Genomic DNA, 17,405 nt, shown 5'->3' with positions numbered 1-17,405 from the left:
CAGGAATGGGATGCTGTGACACCAGCATCAGAAGTTTTTGCTGTTCCATTTTATTAATGACTCTCTATTAATGTTACATTATTAAGCCCAGTCTTGAGATGTGTGTGTGTGTCGGGGGGAGGTTCCCAGCCACGATCTGGAAAATTGGGTCCCTTCATTCCTCATCGTGGAGCTTCTGGAAGAAAAAGCAGAGAGGGAAAAGTGAGAGAGAAGGAAAGAAAGAAAGAAAAAGAGAGTGTGAGAGAAAAAAGATGGAATAACAGAGAAAAATGGAGTGATAAAGACAGATGGAGGGACAGAGAAAGACAATGAGAAAGAAGATGGAGTTGAAAGAAAGAAAGATGGAGTGATAAGAAGGAGTGATAGGGAGAGAAAGAAAGAAATATGAATTGATAGGGAAAGAAAGGAAGAAAAAGAAAGATGGAATGACAGAATAAGAAAGAAAAGGAATGAAAAACACCGAGTGATACAAAGAGAAAGGCTGAGTAATGCCCTTGCTGTGACAGGGTGGGGGTCAGAGCTGGGGTCTCTGGGTTAGGCCAGATGGACCGAGCGCCGTCCCCCCGGTTCTTCCCCCCGCCGGTCCCTGTCACTCACCTTCCCCCCAGTGTCCCGGCTCTTGGCCCGCAGCTTGTTGACTTGAGACTCGGCGATGTCAGCCCGCTCCTCTGCCTCGTCCAGCTCGTGCTGCACCTTCCGGAACTTGGCCAGGTTGGTGTTGGCTTGTTCCTCCTGCCAGGGGAGAGAAACCGGGGCGTTACCCTGTGGAACTGCCCTCCACTGGATGTGCAGTGGGCCCTGGACTCAGCACAGGCAGGACCCTGCACCTGCCTGGGTACTGCCCTGGGGAGGAGGGGAATGTCCCTGCCTCATTGGGGGCATAGAAAACAAATGGACTGTGTTAACGTGAGGAGCTTCCTGCTACTGGATTTGCAACAGATAAGAGCAGGAATGGGTACTAACAGGTTAGACCCAGGTACTAACAGGTTAGACCTATCCATCCTCTCGGCTGTCAACCTGTCCATCCATCCCCCTCCCCACTCAACTATCCACCCATTTATCCCTCCCTCCCATGCACCTGCCTGGCTTCTGCCCCAGTGGGAGTTAACACAGAGAACAACAACAACAACAACAACAAAATTAATATGTTTGCCTGTGGAACTACCAACCACTGGATACTCAGTGAACACAAGCAGGCCATGGTTTGGAGGGGGAAGGCAGGACTGGCTGGGATGAATGGCCAATGAGGGAAGGGGAGCCTGGGCTGACTGGGCCAAGGGGCTGATCCAGAGGGTCGGATACTCACCGCCTCTTCCGCCTGCCTCTTGTAGGCTTTGACCTTCATCTGGAGTTTGTCCACCAGGTCCTGGAGTCTCATCAGGTTTTTCTTATCCTCCTCGGTCTGAGGACAGAGGGGAGAGAGAGAGATGGGGATGGTGGAGGAAGCATTAGTATAACAGCATCCCTGTCACCCCTGACCTCTCTGGCTGTGGGGTATCCAATGCCATCTGGAAACCATCTAGACTCCAGTCTCCAGACCCCATCTAGAATGGAAAGGACAGCTAGAAAATGGTCCTTTTCTCTAGTTCTAGAATGGACTCTAGATCAGATGGGGGACTTATGAGGAGCCGGACGTAAGGGGGGAAGGGGTAATGTGGGGAGGGTCTAGAGTCTGATTCTAGAAGGGACGGGTGGGTGGTCGGGTGGTAGGGCCTGGCTCTAGATCAAAGGGGGCCAGCAAATCAGGCCTTTTAGTTCAAGTTTAAGAGCAAGAAGGCCTAGAGAATGACTCCAGACTCATATTTGTCTTCCCAGGGGGAAAGCGCGTGAGAACAAAAGATGCAGTGGGGAGCTTATGCTTTGATTCTAGAAACAAGATGGGTTTTAAAGTTCTGTTCTAGACCCAGAAGGCCCAGACTTGGGCTGTTCTTCACACACAGACCTTTCCCCACTGCCCCATGGGCAAGTTCCTTCAGAATGAAAGCGACCCATTGGGGACATGGCAGCAGGTGGGGTCTGATATTTGGTTCTAGAACCATCACAGCATTCTAGAATTTCATTCTAGAACAGGGTGCTTGGCTCGTGCTAGGCAGCGTCAGCCATCTCCACGGAAAAGCCTCTTTCAGAATGAAAGGACCCACTCCGAGTACAGTGTCTTTGGCTCTGGAACCGAGACAGCGTTGAAGAGTACCCGCTCCAGAAGAGGAGCAAAGGAATCCTCTGTGCTGCTGTCCTCCCTTCCCCCAGGAAGATGGAAAAGCACTGCAGGGGTCCTGCCCCTCAATGCTGGAACTAGGAGCAATGATCTAGAAGCAGGAGAATATCACCTGGAGTATATGTTCTACATCAGGAGAAAACCGTCTGGAGTAGGGCTTCTGGAGAAGGTTTTTTTTTCTAGATTAACATACCCCCCCCAGCCTCCAGGTACCTGGTAGGTGAGCTCCTTGATGCGGCGCTCACACTTCCTCATGCACTTGATGCTCTCCACATTGCGCTTCTGCTCCGACTCCAGCTCGTTCTCGAGCTCCCGGACTCGCGCCTCCAGCTTCTGCAGTTGCTTCTTGCCGCCCTTGAGAGCCAGCTGCTCGGCCTCATCCAGCCGCAGCTGCAGGTCCTTGATGGTCTGCTCCATGTTCTTCTTCATCCGCTCCAGATGGGCGCTGGTGTCCTGCTCCTTCTTCAGCTCCTCCGCCATCATCGCTGCCTGCCGGCCAGAAAGAAGAGTCATTCCCTGCCCCCTGAGCCAGCCAGTCCCCCCACCCTCGGGCCAGATCAGAGCTGGTGCCTCCTGCAGGGGATGGCCCATGCCCCAATTCCTGCCCCCCCCCGAGCCAGCCTGTCCCTGCCTTGGGACCAGATTGGAGCTGGCGCCCCCTACAGGGCACAGGCCCCGTGTCCCATTCCCTCACACTCACGTCGGTGATGGCTTTCTTGGCCTTCTCCTCGGCATTCCTGCACTCCTGCACGGCCTCCTCCACCTCTGTCTGCAGGTGGGACAGATCCGCCTCCATCTTCTTCTTCTGGTTGATCAGGCTGGTGTTCTAGAGGAACACAAGGGGTGGGGGGTGGTCAGGATGACCAAGAAACAAGGTGTCATCCAGTTATCAAGATCTCTGTTCCCTGTTCTTTCTGGAAGAGCACCTGGAATCCACCTGGAACCAGGATCCATAGCTGCATGGGAACTGGTGGGGGAGCCTTACAGGGACACCGAGCTGTGTTCTAGATCATGATGGAGCACCAAGCACAGACACACACTGGGTTCTAGACCCACGCAGGGCTCCATGCTCTGCCCCCAGTTGGTTCTAAATAACAATAGGCCTAAAATATGCTCATTGCATGGGGTTCTAGATAACACTAGGCTTAATGCAGATCAATGCCCCAGGTTCACCTAGACTTCACCATGACTCATACATGGCCATTAACTGGGCTCTAGATCACTTCATGCACAGCCATAAGCCAGGTTCTAGACATCAAGAGAGCTCCACACATGACCACAAGGTGGTTTCTAGACTGAGCGTGACACTTCTGATAGTTATGCTTGGCTGACTACCTGACCAATAATACTCTAGAACACTGGAGGAACTATTGACAGCAGTGAGAAGATGTTCTAGACTGGAATTAACAGAGGAGGATTGATATGCCACACCATCATGGAATAAGATTAATGCCTTGTTCTCGATTGTCACAAATGTGCGAGCCACTCAGCAGCAGTGGCCTCAATAGTCTAGATCATCGTTCTAGAGAGGAAAGCCAAGGTTCTCAGACCATCTCCACTGGGGTTCAACAAATCCACACCAACGTTCTAGCTCTTGCAGCTATTCTAGAGTGAGTGGATTTTTGTGCTGGAGAAATGAGCTGGTTGCCTGCGGTATAGATCATCAACCCTGGAGAACCACAGACCCACCATCCACGCTCCCGGGCAGACAGAATTCTAGATGTGGCTGCTCTGGAGCATGACATTCTAGGTCACTCTTGCTACAGTGAATGAGCCCTCTAGATGACAGATCTCTGCAGGTCAGCCCAAGGACAGGAGATTGGGTGCAAAGGGAGCTCCAAGATGGGGGAGTTAGGAGTCAGAGGGTCCCCATCTCTCTCACCTGGGTGTGGAGCAGCTGGACTCTCTCGCTGGCTTCTATCAGCTCCTGCTCGGCCAGTTTCCGGGCACGCTCTGTCTGCTCCACCAGTGCCCGCAGCTCCTCCAGCTCAGCCGTCAGCAGGGAGTTCCGCCGCTCCACAATGGCAATGTTCTCCTTCAGGTCCTCATTGGCCCGGATAAAGTCATCCAGCTGCAGCTGGGAGTCCTGTGGGCACAAACATGTAGGGCTACAGGAGACCCCCCCCACCAGCCAGCATATCCCCTGTCCTGGGGCCAGGTGGGAGCTGCCCCTCTCCCCCGCAGAGGGGAAAGGCCCCATTCCCTGCCCCCTGGAGGCCCTGTTACCTTGAGCTGGGTCTGAGCAGCCTTGAGGTGGCTCTGGGCCTCAGCTGCCATGCGGTTGGCATGGCTCAGCTGGATCTCCATCTCGTTGAGGTCGCCCTCCATCTTCTTCTTGACCCTCAGCACCTCGTTGCGGCTGCGGGTCTCGGCGTCCAGCGAGGTCTGTAGCGAATCCACCACCCGCAGGTGGTTGCGCTTGGCCTGCTCCATCTCCTCATCCTTCTCCGCCAGCTTCCGCTCAAAATCTGCCTTGAACTGGCTAAAGTCCAGCTGGGCCCGCAGGATCTTCCCCTCCTCATGCTCCAGAGAGGCCTGGGGGGTGGGAGGGAGGATGAATGAATGAGAGAAAAGAGAGAGAGAGAGAGATTAATACATAAGGGAAGGAAGGAAGAGAATTAAATGGAGATGAAAGAAAATGTAGAAATGAAAGAAAGAAACAGATGTAGAAGTGAAAAAAGGAAGAATGCAGAAGAGGGAAAGAAAGGACAAAATGGAGACAAAGACATAAGAAGGAAACAGCATGAAATGAGACATGGAAAGGAATGAATACATGAAAGGAAGAAAGAATCAGTGAATGAAAGCAGGAATGAAACAACGGGGGAAAGAATGAGTGAAAAATGAGGTAGGGAAAGAAATAATGAGCCAGCGAATGAAAAGAGGAATAAATGAAGGTGTGATGGGGTGCGCTTGCCCCGCACGGGTACTGCAAGGGTTAACTCTACTCTCTGGGCCCAGGAGGCCACGCCCCCTCGGCCCTGCTGGGCATGCTCCGGCTGGAGACTAGGTATAAAAGGGAGCAGCTCGGCTCACTGGGGGCTGACCGTGCAAGAGGGAGGTCACACGCTGCAGGCTCCAGCCAGAGGCGCCGCGACCCAGGAGGATGCCCAAGAAGTGATGGAGTGGCTGAGAGCCGCACAGACCGAGGAGCCTGGAGACGCCAGGACCACGGCCCCGGGGACAGGGCAGCTCAGGGGGACGAGACGTTGTGCCGAGTGGTGCGAGCGTGTTGTGGGTGGACTTCCACTGCCAGTGCCCTCAGCTGGGAGCCGGTGGAGCAGGGCGGGCCCGGGTCCCCCTCCCTGGCCGCCACCCGCCTCTAGGTGGCAACCTACTTCCCTGACTGGCCGCTAGGCCACACAGCCCTGCTGAACAGGGCAGCCCTCCTGACTCTGCCGCAAGGCCACGCGGCGCTGAGAGAGAGCAGCTACAGTGACTTTTACCCCGCGTCCCACTATCCCAAACGAGGGTGCGACGAAGCTGGGGATTTCTGTCGTGTTTTACATGAATACCACGTGCGCCCCTCCGTTTCCCTGCGTGCCGCATGTTTAAGAAGGTGGTGGGAGAGGGTTTGTTGTTGCAGAGGGCCAGGTGTGACCGTGCCTGGCAGCTGGGGACCCCAGACAACGGCCTGGAGAGGGGGATCCTTAACAACTGGTGACCTGGAGACTAAGAGGCCCACCCCAGCTTGGCAGTCAGCTGGTTCTGGCCAGTGGGAGGACAAAGGGCTGAGGATGGAGGACGCCGGTGACCCGACCAGCCAGTTCCAGCCAGAGGGGAACAAAGGACGGAAGGGAGGGTCCCCAGCGACCTGTTTACCTGGGACGGAGGACAAAGGACAGGGGAGGAGCTGTTGGGGCCAGTGATATCAGGGTCTCTGGGCTGGGGAGAGAGAGAAGCCAGAGCCCCCCTGGATGCAGGAGGGACCTAGATGTGCTGGGCTGAGGGAGGCCAGGCCCGAGGGCCCGCAGTTTCCTGTGCTGGGTTCAGACGCTCAATAAACCCTCCTGTTTTACGCCGGCTGAGAGTCGCTCCGGTCTAGAGATCAGGGGGGCATTGTTCCCTCTGGGCACGGAGGCCCCGGGGGGCCAGAGCGAGGGGACTCCCTGAGGGGGCCCAGGCGAGCGACAGGCGTGCTGAGGGCTCAGAGAGGTGCTGTTCCAGGAGGCAGAGGGGCTTAACCCCCGGGAGAGAGTGGGCCCCCGAGAAGGGCTGTACCGCTGAAGGAGGTTCCTCCCAGGGAGCGTACGGAGCCGGGAGAGAGCACGAGTCCTGTGAGTCTGTGACAAAGGGGTGATCGTATGGACTCAGCCGCGAGGAGATAATGACCCTCACCCCACCCCAGGAGGGGACGGGGTGCGCTTGTCCCACGGCAGAAGGAATAAAAGAAAAAAGGGGACAGAGAAAGAAAGAATGAGCCAATGGAGAATGAAGAACTGAAAGAGCAGACAGACCGACCAACCAAGCCGGTGCTGGGGGGGTTCCCGGCTGACCCCCATGCGGTCTGGGAAAGGGTGCTCGGCCGTGCCCCTCACCTCAGCCTCCTCCAGTGCCGCCTGCAGCTCCATCTTCTCGGCCTCCAGCTGCTTCCGCACCTTCTCCAGCTCATGCAGGTTCTTGCCTCCCTCACCCAGCTGCTCTGTCAGGTCCGAGAGCTCCTCTGCGGGGGGAGAGAGACCGGACTAAGCAGGAGGTGGGTCATGGCTAGGGTGGGAGATTGTGGGTGCTGTGCTGCAGGGAGTGGGGGCAGGGGGTGCCGGGGAATGGGGCGGGGAGTCTCACCCTGTAGGTTCTTGTTCTCCCTCTTGAAGGTCTCCAGATGCTCCAGTGACTCCTCGTAGGCATTCTTCAGCTTGAAGAGCTCGGTGCTGAGCGACCGCGTCTCCTTCTGCGAGGACTCCAGCTCCATCTGCGACTCCTCGAACTTCTGCTTCCACTCGGACAGGATCTGGGGAGATGTGGGGCATGGTGAGAGGGTCAACCCAAAAGAGGGGCCCTCTGCCCCCCCAAGATCTCTCTCCCCTTCTCTCTCTCCTCCTCCCTGTCTCTGTTCACTGCCCCCTTCTCTCTCTCTGTGGCTGTATTTAGGCTCGGAAGGATTGGCTTTTTATCGGTCAACATCAGGAACTTTGATTTTGCCGCAGACACACCCACTCATGAAAAAATATTTCTGTCAATGATAACTGAAATTTGCAGACAGGCAAAGTAAGAAAAACCCAACTTGGGAAATTATTTCAGGCTATAGACTTTGTCTGATTTGCCACACGACGTTGCCAGTGTGTGTTTTTAACAGTCAGAAAGCTCTAAATTTTGGTATCGCAAGACGTTTGTTGCCGTTAGAAAATGACAGTCACCTGCCTTTCCCCCCCCCAGCTCCAATTGTCTGACCTCACCAGAATTTCCAGCAACACTTAAATCAATTAAAAATAAAGAAACATTAAAACTCCATCATTTTGTGGCCACTGCGAAAATTTAAATTGATTAAAAAAAGCTTAACAATAAACATCAACATTATCTGTTGAAATTATACGAAAATAAAAATAGAAAACTGCCAAATCTAGTTTTCTTTCTTTCTTTTTCTTTCTCTCGCTTTAATCTTAATTCCTATTTGTGCTATTTCATTCATAAGCTTTTTTTTCCTTTCTGTCATTGCTGTATTTATTTCTTCATTTATTGGCTCAATTTTATTCTCTTCCTTTGCTTTATTTCATTCTTTCCTTCCTTCATTCCTTTGTTGTTTCTTTGCCCTATTTCTTTCTTTCATTGTGCCCATGGCTTGCTTTTTCTCTTTGGCTCAATTTTATTATTTTCCTCCTTTGTTCCTTGACTCATTGCATTCATTCTTTCTTTGCTCTATGGCATTCCCTTCTTTCCTTTTTTCTTGTTTCTATTTCAATTATTCCTTCCTTCCTCTTTCCCCCCTCCCCCAGCCCCACCTTGTCGAAGTTTCTCTGCTTCTTGTCCAGGGCGGCGGCGGCGGCGTTCGACCGCTCCACGTCCACCATCAGGTCCTCGATCTCATTCTGCAGCCGGTGCTTGGTCTTCTCCAGCGATGAGCACTTGGCGTTCACGGCCTCCACGGCCTCCTCCGCCTCCTGCAGCCGCTGTGCCAGCTTCTTCCTGCCACCGGGGGGCGACAGACACCATCAGCCACTGGGGAGGGGCCTAGCCCCTTTCCCTCCCCTCCGGGCTTGGAGTTACAGGGGGTTCCCAGCAGAAAATCCCTGAGACACTGGGCTGGTATGGTGCATTGGATCCTTATGCTTGAGACCATTCTAGACAAAAAGCAACTCTGATTGCCTGTGTAGGGCTCTCGACCATCCCAGCATGGAGCACCCCACTGTTGTGGTGTTGGCCCCCATCTCTCATCTGTTCACACCTTTCTAGACCCACTTTGGAGCAGGGCAGCTAGAATTTGCTCTGAGGTTCAAGATCAGAGGCCAAGCCACCCCATGTAGGTCCCAATTGAGTGTGCAGTGGTAGGGCTGCAGGCTTGGTCTGTACCTCCCTCCCTGAGGTTCTAAAGGAAGATCTAGACCATTCTAGACCTTCCCCAGGGTGGATCTGCCGAGCCCCCTCTTTAAGATTCTAGGGCAAATGAGAGCCTGCCGGGCACAGATGAAAGAGTCCAAGAGGTTTGGCCTGGATCCCAGCACTGGTTCTCTAGATGGCCATGTAGAATGCTCTAGACCATAGCTCCATATCAGGACAGTGCTTGTGGAACAAAGCTCCAAGGGCCCATCCTTACGTGGAGATCATGGAGTCCACAAGGGTCGGGCCTGGACCTTGTACCTGATGTTCTAGACTGTTCTAGGACTGCTTTCCAGAAGAGCCACACAGATTCAACCTGTTATTCTAGAACAAATCTCCCAGCTTAAAACTTCCTGAGCACAGGTGAAAGAAGGGGTGAGGTTTCTCTGATAGTCTCTGACATTGCAGAGGATTGGTCTATACTGATCTAGAATGAACTCCATAGGGTAGTCTGGCTAATTTTTCGAGAAGGGCTCCCACCTACCTTAGTGCTGGTACTGTGGGTGGAGGACATGTGGTGTGGGGGGGTCTCTCCTCCAACCAACAAGCTTTTTGCTCGTCTTATATGCTGAGAGTGAAAATATAACCCAAGCCAAAAGCTTCCCTGTTAGAGGAAGCAGCTGAGAACCCCATTGTCCAGGGCTGAGCAGGGGGCATTCAGCAGGAAAAAGGGGTGGGAGGGATGGAGAGCGAGAGATGAGGAAAGAAATAAGGGAGATGGGGAAGAAAAGATGTAAGAATGATGGGGGAAGGAGAGAGAAAGAAGGTTAAAAAAGAAGGAATGAAAAAACCCAAAGAATGAAAAGAAGGAAGAACAAAAGGAGAAAAGAAGGTAAGAAAATGGCAAAAAAAGCCGAGAGGCTGGGAAAAGAAGAGGAGAGAAGGAGAAGGAAAAGGCCACCCGCATGCACCACGGCTCTGCCCGGCACTCACTTGGCCTCCTCCAGCTCCTCCGTCCGCTGGATGGCGTCCGTCTCATACTTGGTTCTCCACTGCGCCACCTCGGAGTTGGCCTTGGAGAGCGAGCGCTGCAGCTCGGCCTTCGCCTCTGTCTCCTCCTCGTACTGCTCCCGCAGCAGGTCGCAGTCATGCCGGGCTGACTGCAGTGCATGGGCCAGGGCGTTCTTCGCCTGGGGTGGGGGACGAAGAGCTCTGCTGGTGCCCCTCACTCCGAACCCGCAGCCCCCTGCTAGCCCAGCCCTGGGCTCCTCAGATCTGCTGGTGCCCCTCACTCCCGACCCACAGCCCCCTGCTATCATATCACCTTGGTTTCCTCCTCCAGCTGTCTCTTTAAGTCCTCCATCTGTTGGGTGTAGGACTGTTTGCCCCGGGTCAGCTGGGAGATCAGGGCCTCCTTCTCCTCTAGCTGGCGGGACAGCTCACCTGCGGGGGGCAGAGAATAGGGTAGGGCAAAGGTTGGGTCAAGATTACAGAGATAATCGGGGTTAGTGGGACAGGGGTACAATCAGAGTTAGTGGGTCAGGGGTATAATCAGGGTTAGTGGGTTAGTGTCAGGGGTACAATCAGGTTTAGTGGGTTAGGGTTAGGAGTATAATCAGGTTTAGTGGGTTAGGGTCGGGGTATAATCAGGTTTAGAGGGTTAAGGTTAGGGTTATAACCAGGGTTAGTGGGTTCGGATGGTGACTGGGTTTAGAATGAGTAGTTAATTGTGGTGCTAGACCAAGGTAAAAGTTGGGGTAGGGCTAAGATTAGGGCTAAGATTAGGGTTAGAGTTAAGATGAACATTAGGATGGGGAGATGGTGGAGCCTCAGGGGGCAAGGGGAGGGGCAGGGGGCAGTGCTGTCAAGGGAGGGGGCAGTGCTGTCAAGGGAGGGGCCTCACCATTCTCTGTCTGCAGTTTGGCTCTCTGGGTGCTGGTGTCATTCAGTGCTCGCTGTGTCTCCTCCAGTTTGGCCCGGTGCTCGGCCGCCTGGTCCTCTAGTGTGCGGGACAGCTTCTCCAGGCTGACCTGGGCAGGGACGGGGGAGAAGTGGGGGAATGAATGAACAAAGAATGGACCCAAAATACCCCCAAAGAGAAACCAAAAAAGAAAACAAGAAGCGAGTAAGGAATGCGTGAAAATAACCTGTAAAACCTGAAAGAATGCAAGGCTGAAAAAGAATGAATGGAAAAAGAATGAAAAAGTGAAAGTAAAAAGAAGGCATGAAAGAACTAAAGAAAAAAGAAAGAGAAAAAGAACAAAAGAATTAAAGAAATGAAAGAAGAAAAAAAGTGAAAGGAAAAAACACGAAGGAATTAAAGAGTGAGGGAACTGGAACAAAGGAATAGAAGAAAGGAAAATGCAAGAATGAAGAAACAATAGTTGAAATGAAAAATAACAAGAGTGACAAAGAAAAAAAGAAAGGAATGAAACAACAAAAGAATGAAAAAGAAGGAGAAATGAATGAAAGAAAAAGAACTAAAGAACAAAAGAAAAAAGAGAATGAAAGGAAAATGAACAAAAGACAAAAATGAAACCAAACCAAATAAAAACCTCAACAAATGAGAAAACGAAAGAAAAAAAGGAAAGCAAGGAAGAAAAAATGCTCCAAGCCTGGCCTCTTCCATCAGCCCTGGCCCCTCCCTCTCCACCCCTGGGCCTGCCCCCTGGGCACCTTGGCTTTGAGCAGCTGCTCCAGGTTGGAGCTGATGTCGTCCAGCTCCAGCTTGAGCTCGCTCTTCTCCTTCTCCAGCTTCTGCTTGACGCGCTGCAGGTTGTCGATCTGCTCGCCCAGCTCGGCCACCGAGTCGGCGTGTTTCTTGCGCAGGGTGGCGGCCGTGGCCTCGTGCTGCAGCGTGGCCTCCTCCAGGTCCCGCCGCATCTTCTGGAACTCCGCCTCCCGCTTCTTGTTCAGCTCGATCTGCACCGAGGTGGCGCCGCCCGCCTCCTCCAGCCGCTCGCTGATTTCCTCCAGCTCCCGCGACAGGTCCGAGCGCAGCTTCTCCACCTTGGCCCGGGCCGTGCGCTCCGCCTCCAGCTCTTCCTCCAGCTCCTCGATGCGCGCCTGCAGCCGGAGAGAGACCCATGGGCTCAGACACGCCAAGAACACCACGCATTCTAGAGCAGGCAGGAACACGTGGGTCTGGGTGTAAAGTAATACAATGTCCTAATCCGCATCTAGAACACGGTGGTCTAGATCAGATTAAAAATCTGGGTTCTAGAAACAGAAGGACACAGGGTTCCTGTTCAATCTGAAGAGAGCAAAATAAAACAGTTTCCTCAGATCAATCTTGAATACCTAGTGTTCTAGACTAGAAAGGGGAATCTGGGTTCCAAAGCACAGGGAGCATGAACCTAGAATTGCAGTTCTATACCTAGTTCTAGAGTGATGTCAAAAGTACCCCATGCAGGCAGAGACCCTCTTGTTCTAGAGTGGAATAGAGGGCAATGATAGAAACAAGACACACTATTTTGTTTTAGAGATGCACAAACACGAGGTTCCAGAAGGTATATTTCCTTTCGGCTCTGGACTGGTGCTAAGATGGCCGACTAGAACCCAAGCACTCACTTATGGTAGAGCGGCACCAAAAGGGACAGTCTCTTGTCCGGGTATTGAGGTAGTCTCCTAGAACAAAAATGATGCAGCTCATTCCAGAGCAGCTTCTCCAGTTCTGGGATGGAAGTGAGGGATGTTCTAGAGCAAGAGAAAGGCACCCACCTGCAGCTCCTTCAGCTTCTTCTGGAGCTGCAGGCCCAGGGCTTGCTCATCCTCTATCTTGCTGTTCTGCTGGTTGATGTCAAACTCCTTCCTGCAAAGAGATTTAGAGAGATGAATCCCCCTCTGTGCTCCGAGCACATTGGATTGTGCAAAGAACAACCCTCCTACTTTTTCAGCTTCTCTTCCAGCTGCTGCTTGTCATTCTCCAAATCCATGATGTTCTCCTGGGTCAGCTTCAAGTCCCCTTCCAGCTTCCTCTTGGCTCTCTCCAGGTCCATCCGGATCTTCTTCTCCTGCTCCAGGGAGCCCTCCAACTGAGAGAGAAAAGGGTGTGTTATTGGTAAAACTTGCATCTCTGAGGCATTCCCAAACTTAGCCTGGAGGACATTCAACCCAACCCAAGCAAGCTTGAGGACACCCAACCCAACCATTCAGTCCAACCCCTAGTGCGGTGCTCTGACACTGTGGTCAGCACTGACTGTGCATGGAGACTAACCCGTACTGAGTCCCCTGTCCCTGCTCCCTGCAGCTAAATGCCTCCTTGGGGTCCAGGATATACTCACATCATCTGCCTGCTGCTCCAGCTTGAGTTTGGCTTTGGTCAGAGTGTTGACCTTGTCCTCCTCCACCTGCAGGTCATCCAGTGCTTGCTGATGAGCTTCCTGCAGAGACTTCTTCTCCTTGGTCAGTTTAGCTATTATCTCATCCAGACCGGCCATCTCCTCTGTCAGGTTCTTCACCTGGTGGAGAAGGAATCTGGGATGTGAGGATTCTGGGATTAATAGGCCTGGACCCAAATGCAATATCTCAGGTGGGGTCTTCACTTTTTTTCTCAACCCAACTGACCTTGTGCGAACTCAACCCAACTTAACCAGCCTTGAATTGGCTCAACCCAAACCGACCCAACCAGCCTGGAGGACAGTCAACCCAACCCAGCTCAACTCTACCAGCTTTGAAAATATTCAACCCAGCCAGTCTGGAGGATACTCAGCCCAGCACAACCAGCCTTGAGGACATTAAACTCAACCCAAGCAACCTTGAGGACATGCAAGTCAGCCTCACCCAATCAGTCTTGAGGAGACTCAACCCAACCCAAATAGCCTTGAAGCCACTCATCCCTTCTACATCTTCACCTTGTTCTCTGTCGCGTGTTTCTCCTTCTCCACCTTGGCCAGGGTCAGCTCCAGGTCATCAATGTCCTTCTTGAGCTCCGAGCACTCGTCCTCCAGCTTCCTCTTCTTGGCTGTCAGCTCAGCATTCATCTCCTCCTCATCCTCCATTCGCTCTGTCAGCTCCTTCACCTTGGCCTCCAGCTGGATCTTGTTCTTGATTAGCTGGTCACAGCGCTCCTCAGCATCGTTCAGGTTGTCCTGCTCCTGTGAGTGGAAGTAGAGAGAGAGAGAGAGAATGTAAGGGACAAGGAAGTGGGGGGTTGGACTTCTTACTCCTGATCGTAGAGTTAGGGCTAGGGTCCAGCTATAGGGTCTATGGGTGTCCCATTGCTCATGGCATGGAGACCAGGGCTGAGAGCCCCCCTTTGGACTATGGGGCTTAGACAAGATTTGGTATGGAGGGTTCCCATTATGCAAAGCTGGAGGGACAGGGCTCAGGGCTTCCCATTGGGAGGTGTGGGGCTCAGATGGGGTTGGGGTACCCTGTAATTCACAGATGGGGGAAGGGAAGGACTGAAGGCTCACCCATGGATTGTGGGGCTCAAAAGGGGTTCAGGGTGGGGACCCCCATCATGTACAGTCCAACCAGTCGTGAGATCAATCAACCCAACCCAAAGACATGGGCCCTGGGTCGTGGGGGGATCTGGGCCAGAGGGAACCCTATCACTCACAGCCTGCACTTGCAGCTGGAGATCGTTCTTCTCCTGCAGCAGAGAGACCATCTTCTCCTCCAGCTCCTTCCTCCGGGCCTCCGACTTCTCTAGCGCCTCCTTCAGGCGCCCAAACTCTTCCTTCATGGTCTGCACAAGGGCAGGGGAAGGATTAGACCAAAAGGAACATATAGGCCAGTATTGCCCCATCTCACCCCACCTCACTACCCTGGACCAGAGCAATGAGCCCATCTAGCAGTATTTATCTATGAACGCATCCATCTGGCCACACATCTATCCCCCCCTTCCTCTGTAATATCCATCCATCAGTCCACCCACACATATATCCCTCCATCCCTCCCTCTGCAAGATTCATCCATCCACCCAATCTACAGCTATGCTAAACAGTTACCGTCTTTTCCATCTCCCCTTGAGCAAAATAATTTCCACTGCCAGAGTGAAACCAGAACTGAACCCACCATCCCAGGTGAGCAGCCATCTACATTGGGCTGCCTTCAGTTCTTTCTTCTGAGCAGCTACATTTGACCTAGAACCCAAGTAAATTCCCCAAATGGTTCCAGTTAACCTAGAAACCAGCTGAGGGTTTAGTGGCTTAGAACAAAGTTGTGTCTTGCATTTGGCCTAGCTACCAGCTCCTTTTCCTAAGTAGTTCCAGTTGACCAAGAACCCAGCTGCTGGTTGTATATGATCTAGAACACATCCCTGAAGCCAACTTCAGCTAACCCAGAACCCAGCTCCTCAAACTGAATAGACCCAATTGAACTAGAATGCAGCTGGAGCTGCATGTGACCTAGAACCCAGATTATCAAACCAAACAGTTCCAGATGACCTAGATCACAACTACAGGCTAATTCGACCTAGAACTCAGTCCCTCATCCCAATCAGTTCAAACCAACCTAGAACCCATATAGGGATCTAGAACCCATCTCTATCTATAACCCACCAGAGGTTGTGTTAAAACAAGAACCCAAGTTTGTTGCGTTAACCTAGAATCCAACTCTGCAAACGGTTGACATGACTGACTTGCATTTGACCTAGAGCCCACCTCTGTCCCTGAGCAGTCACAGCTGAGCTAGACCCCCATGCAATTGCCATGGGCCTAGCGCCCATCTTTATCTCCCAAGCTCTTCCAGATAATCCAGTTCCCCAGGCCCACTGCAGCCCCTGCTCCCACCCTTTGACCTCACCTGCATCTCCTTCTCCGTCTCAGCGCTTTTCAGGAGCGGTTTGATCTTGAAGTAGAGCTTCATCCAGGGCCAGTTCTTCACCCCCATGAAGGCCCGGATGTTCCACTGAATAACCAGCAGGGCGTCCCTGCATGGTGGCAGAAAGAACCACTGAGGGTGACCCAAGCCCTGCTGGGTGTCCCCAAACCTCACAGCTTGGCGGTTGGGAGGTAGAGAGGGTGAGCCACCTGCTGGGACCCAACCAACTTGTTTCACCCAATGGCCGTGCTGATTTTGCTGCTCTGGAGGGTCTCAGATGGATGAGTGTGTGGGGCTCAGACCCATCCAGTTGAGTTCTCCATGGGGTCTTCCAAGGAAGCCCCCTGCCTGGCCCCACTCAAACCGGCACAGGAAGGGCTGTGCCCCCTCTCACCTGCGCTCTAAGATCTTCTTGAACTCAATACGCATGAGCTGCCCCCGTGATTGGGCCTGGATGCGGGTGATGATCCGGGCGAGCCGCTCGTCCCGCATCTCCTCCAGCAGCCCCAGCAGCCCAGCCTTGAAGAACACCTGAGGGGGGGAGATTAGATAGATAAATAGATAGAGAGAGGGGTGGATGGGACTAGACAGGTAGATAGAGGCTCCGCCCACCCGCACGGGCTCCTCCCCCTCACCTTGGTGTGCCCGAATTTGTACTGGCTGGAGTCGATGTCGAGGGAGCCAAGCAGCTTTTCTGCCCCCTTGCGGCTGTCGATGAACTGGCCCTCGGGGATGGCCGCTGGGTTCAGGATACGGTACCTGCGGGAAGGGGATTGTTAGAGACCCTGGATCTCTGAGCCCATCCCGTGAAACTGCGAGCTTCCCCTGGAGCAGTGCCCCCTCACTCTGATGCTGCGAGCTTCCCCTGCAGCAGTGCCCCCTCACCCTGGCGCTGCAAGCTTCCCCTGGAGCAGTGCCCCCTTACCCTGACGCTGTGAGCTTCCCCTACAGCAGTGCCCCCTCACCCTGACACTGCCAGCTTGCCCTGGAGCAGTGCCCCCTCACCCTGACGCTGCCAGCTTCCCCTGCAGCAGTGCCCCTCACTCGGATGCTGCGAGCTTCCTCTGGAGCAGTGCCCCCTCACCCTGATGCTGCAAGCTTCCCCTGGAGCAGTACCCCCTCACTGTGATGCTGCAAACTTCCCCTTGAGCAATGCCCCGGGGGGAGCAGACCCACCTCTGTCTGAAGTCCCCGTAGAGGATGCGGTTGGGGAAGCCCTTCCTGCAGATGCGGATGCCCTCCAGCACCCCATTACAGCGCAGCTGGTGCATCACCAGGGGGTTGTCCATCACCCCTTCGGTGGGAAGAAAGGCAGTTACCCCAGGTCAGTGATGGTCCTGCCCCTTAGGCCCATCGCTAGTCCCTTCCCCACAACCCCAGCCATGACATTTTAACCCCTCCTCTTAATCCCTTAGCCCCCCCTTCTCTTACCCCTATACATGAGAAATGAGTCCCAACCATTTGCTTCTTAGCCCTGCCCCCTTTGTCATTCACCTCCCATAGTCCCATCCCTTAGCCCCACCCCTTTCCCCATAGTCATTAGCCAGACTCCAATATCTTTTAACCACTCCCGCTAGCCCTGTAGCTCCACCCCATTCTCTTAGCCCCTCCCATGCTCCTTAGCCACACCTCTTTCCTTAGCCCCACGCTTCGCCCTGTCCTTTTGTCCCTGAGCACCTCCCCTCCCTCCAAGGCCCTCATTCTCTTTGCCCCTTGCCAGTGGCACCACCCCTTTCCCAGAAAGCCCCACCCCCTCACCTGGTGCCTTCCGCTCATTGGGGATGATGCAGCGTACAAAGTGGGGGTGGGTGGTTTTCAGATTCGCCATTAGCTTGTTCAGATTCTCCTGGGGGGGACGGGGTGGAAGGGAAAGAGGAAGGTGGGTCAGTGCCCAGGGGGGCAAGGTTAGTATCTGCTAGAGTAGGGCAATGGCCCAGGTAACCCCCACCCC

General features: G+C 53.5%; 1 protein-coding gene across 1 annotated transcript in view; it reads right to left on the bottom strand.

The window, feature by feature from the left end:
- Positions 1 to 20: 20 nt before the first annotated feature.
- The window catches only part of LOC141997004 (myosin-6), a 33,380-nt gene continuing 15,995 nt past the window's right edge, over positions 21 to 17,405 (bottom strand). The window contains exons 18-41 of the mRNA XM_074969310.1: positions 17,213 to 17,300; positions 16,631 to 16,748; positions 16,090 to 16,213; positions 15,849 to 15,985; positions 15,437 to 15,563; positions 14,250 to 14,378; positions 13,540 to 13,782; positions 12,970 to 13,146; positions 12,575 to 12,720; positions 12,407 to 12,497; positions 11,363 to 11,752; positions 10,590 to 10,716; positions 10,011 to 10,129; positions 9,680 to 9,876; positions 8,152 to 8,335; positions 6,998 to 7,163; positions 6,751 to 6,875; positions 4,442 to 4,750; positions 4,098 to 4,301; positions 2,916 to 3,041; positions 2,429 to 2,704; positions 1,307 to 1,402; positions 598 to 732; positions 21 to 175 (exon numbers count right to left, since the gene is read on the bottom strand). Coding sequence (XP_074825411.1) covers positions 155 to 175; positions 598 to 732; positions 1,307 to 1,402; positions 2,429 to 2,704; positions 2,916 to 3,041; positions 4,098 to 4,301; positions 4,442 to 4,750; positions 6,751 to 6,875; positions 6,998 to 7,163; positions 8,152 to 8,335; positions 9,680 to 9,876; positions 10,011 to 10,129; positions 10,590 to 10,716; positions 11,363 to 11,752; positions 12,407 to 12,497; positions 12,575 to 12,720; positions 12,970 to 13,146; positions 13,540 to 13,782; positions 14,250 to 14,378; positions 15,437 to 15,563; positions 15,849 to 15,985; positions 16,090 to 16,213; positions 16,631 to 16,748; positions 17,213 to 17,300 — 3,855 coding nt within the window. The 3' untranslated portion in view covers positions 21 to 154. The remainder of the gene's footprint in view (positions 176 to 597; positions 733 to 1,306; positions 1,403 to 2,428; positions 2,705 to 2,915; positions 3,042 to 4,097; positions 4,302 to 4,441; positions 4,751 to 6,750; positions 6,876 to 6,997; positions 7,164 to 8,151; positions 8,336 to 9,679; positions 9,877 to 10,010; positions 10,130 to 10,589; positions 10,717 to 11,362; positions 11,753 to 12,406; positions 12,498 to 12,574; positions 12,721 to 12,969; positions 13,147 to 13,539; positions 13,783 to 14,249; positions 14,379 to 15,436; positions 15,564 to 15,848; positions 15,986 to 16,089; positions 16,214 to 16,630; positions 16,749 to 17,212; positions 17,301 to 17,405) is intronic.

The sequence above is a fragment of the Natator depressus genome, chromosome 13 (assembly GCF_965152275.1).
Source record: "Natator depressus isolate rNatDep1 chromosome 13, rNatDep2.hap1, whole genome shotgun sequence".
NCBI classification, from domain to species: Eukaryota; Metazoa; Chordata; order Testudines; family Cheloniidae; genus Natator; species Natator depressus.
The sequence above is the reverse complement of the archived record's forward strand: the minus strand, read 5'-3'. Positions and strand labels throughout refer to the sequence as shown.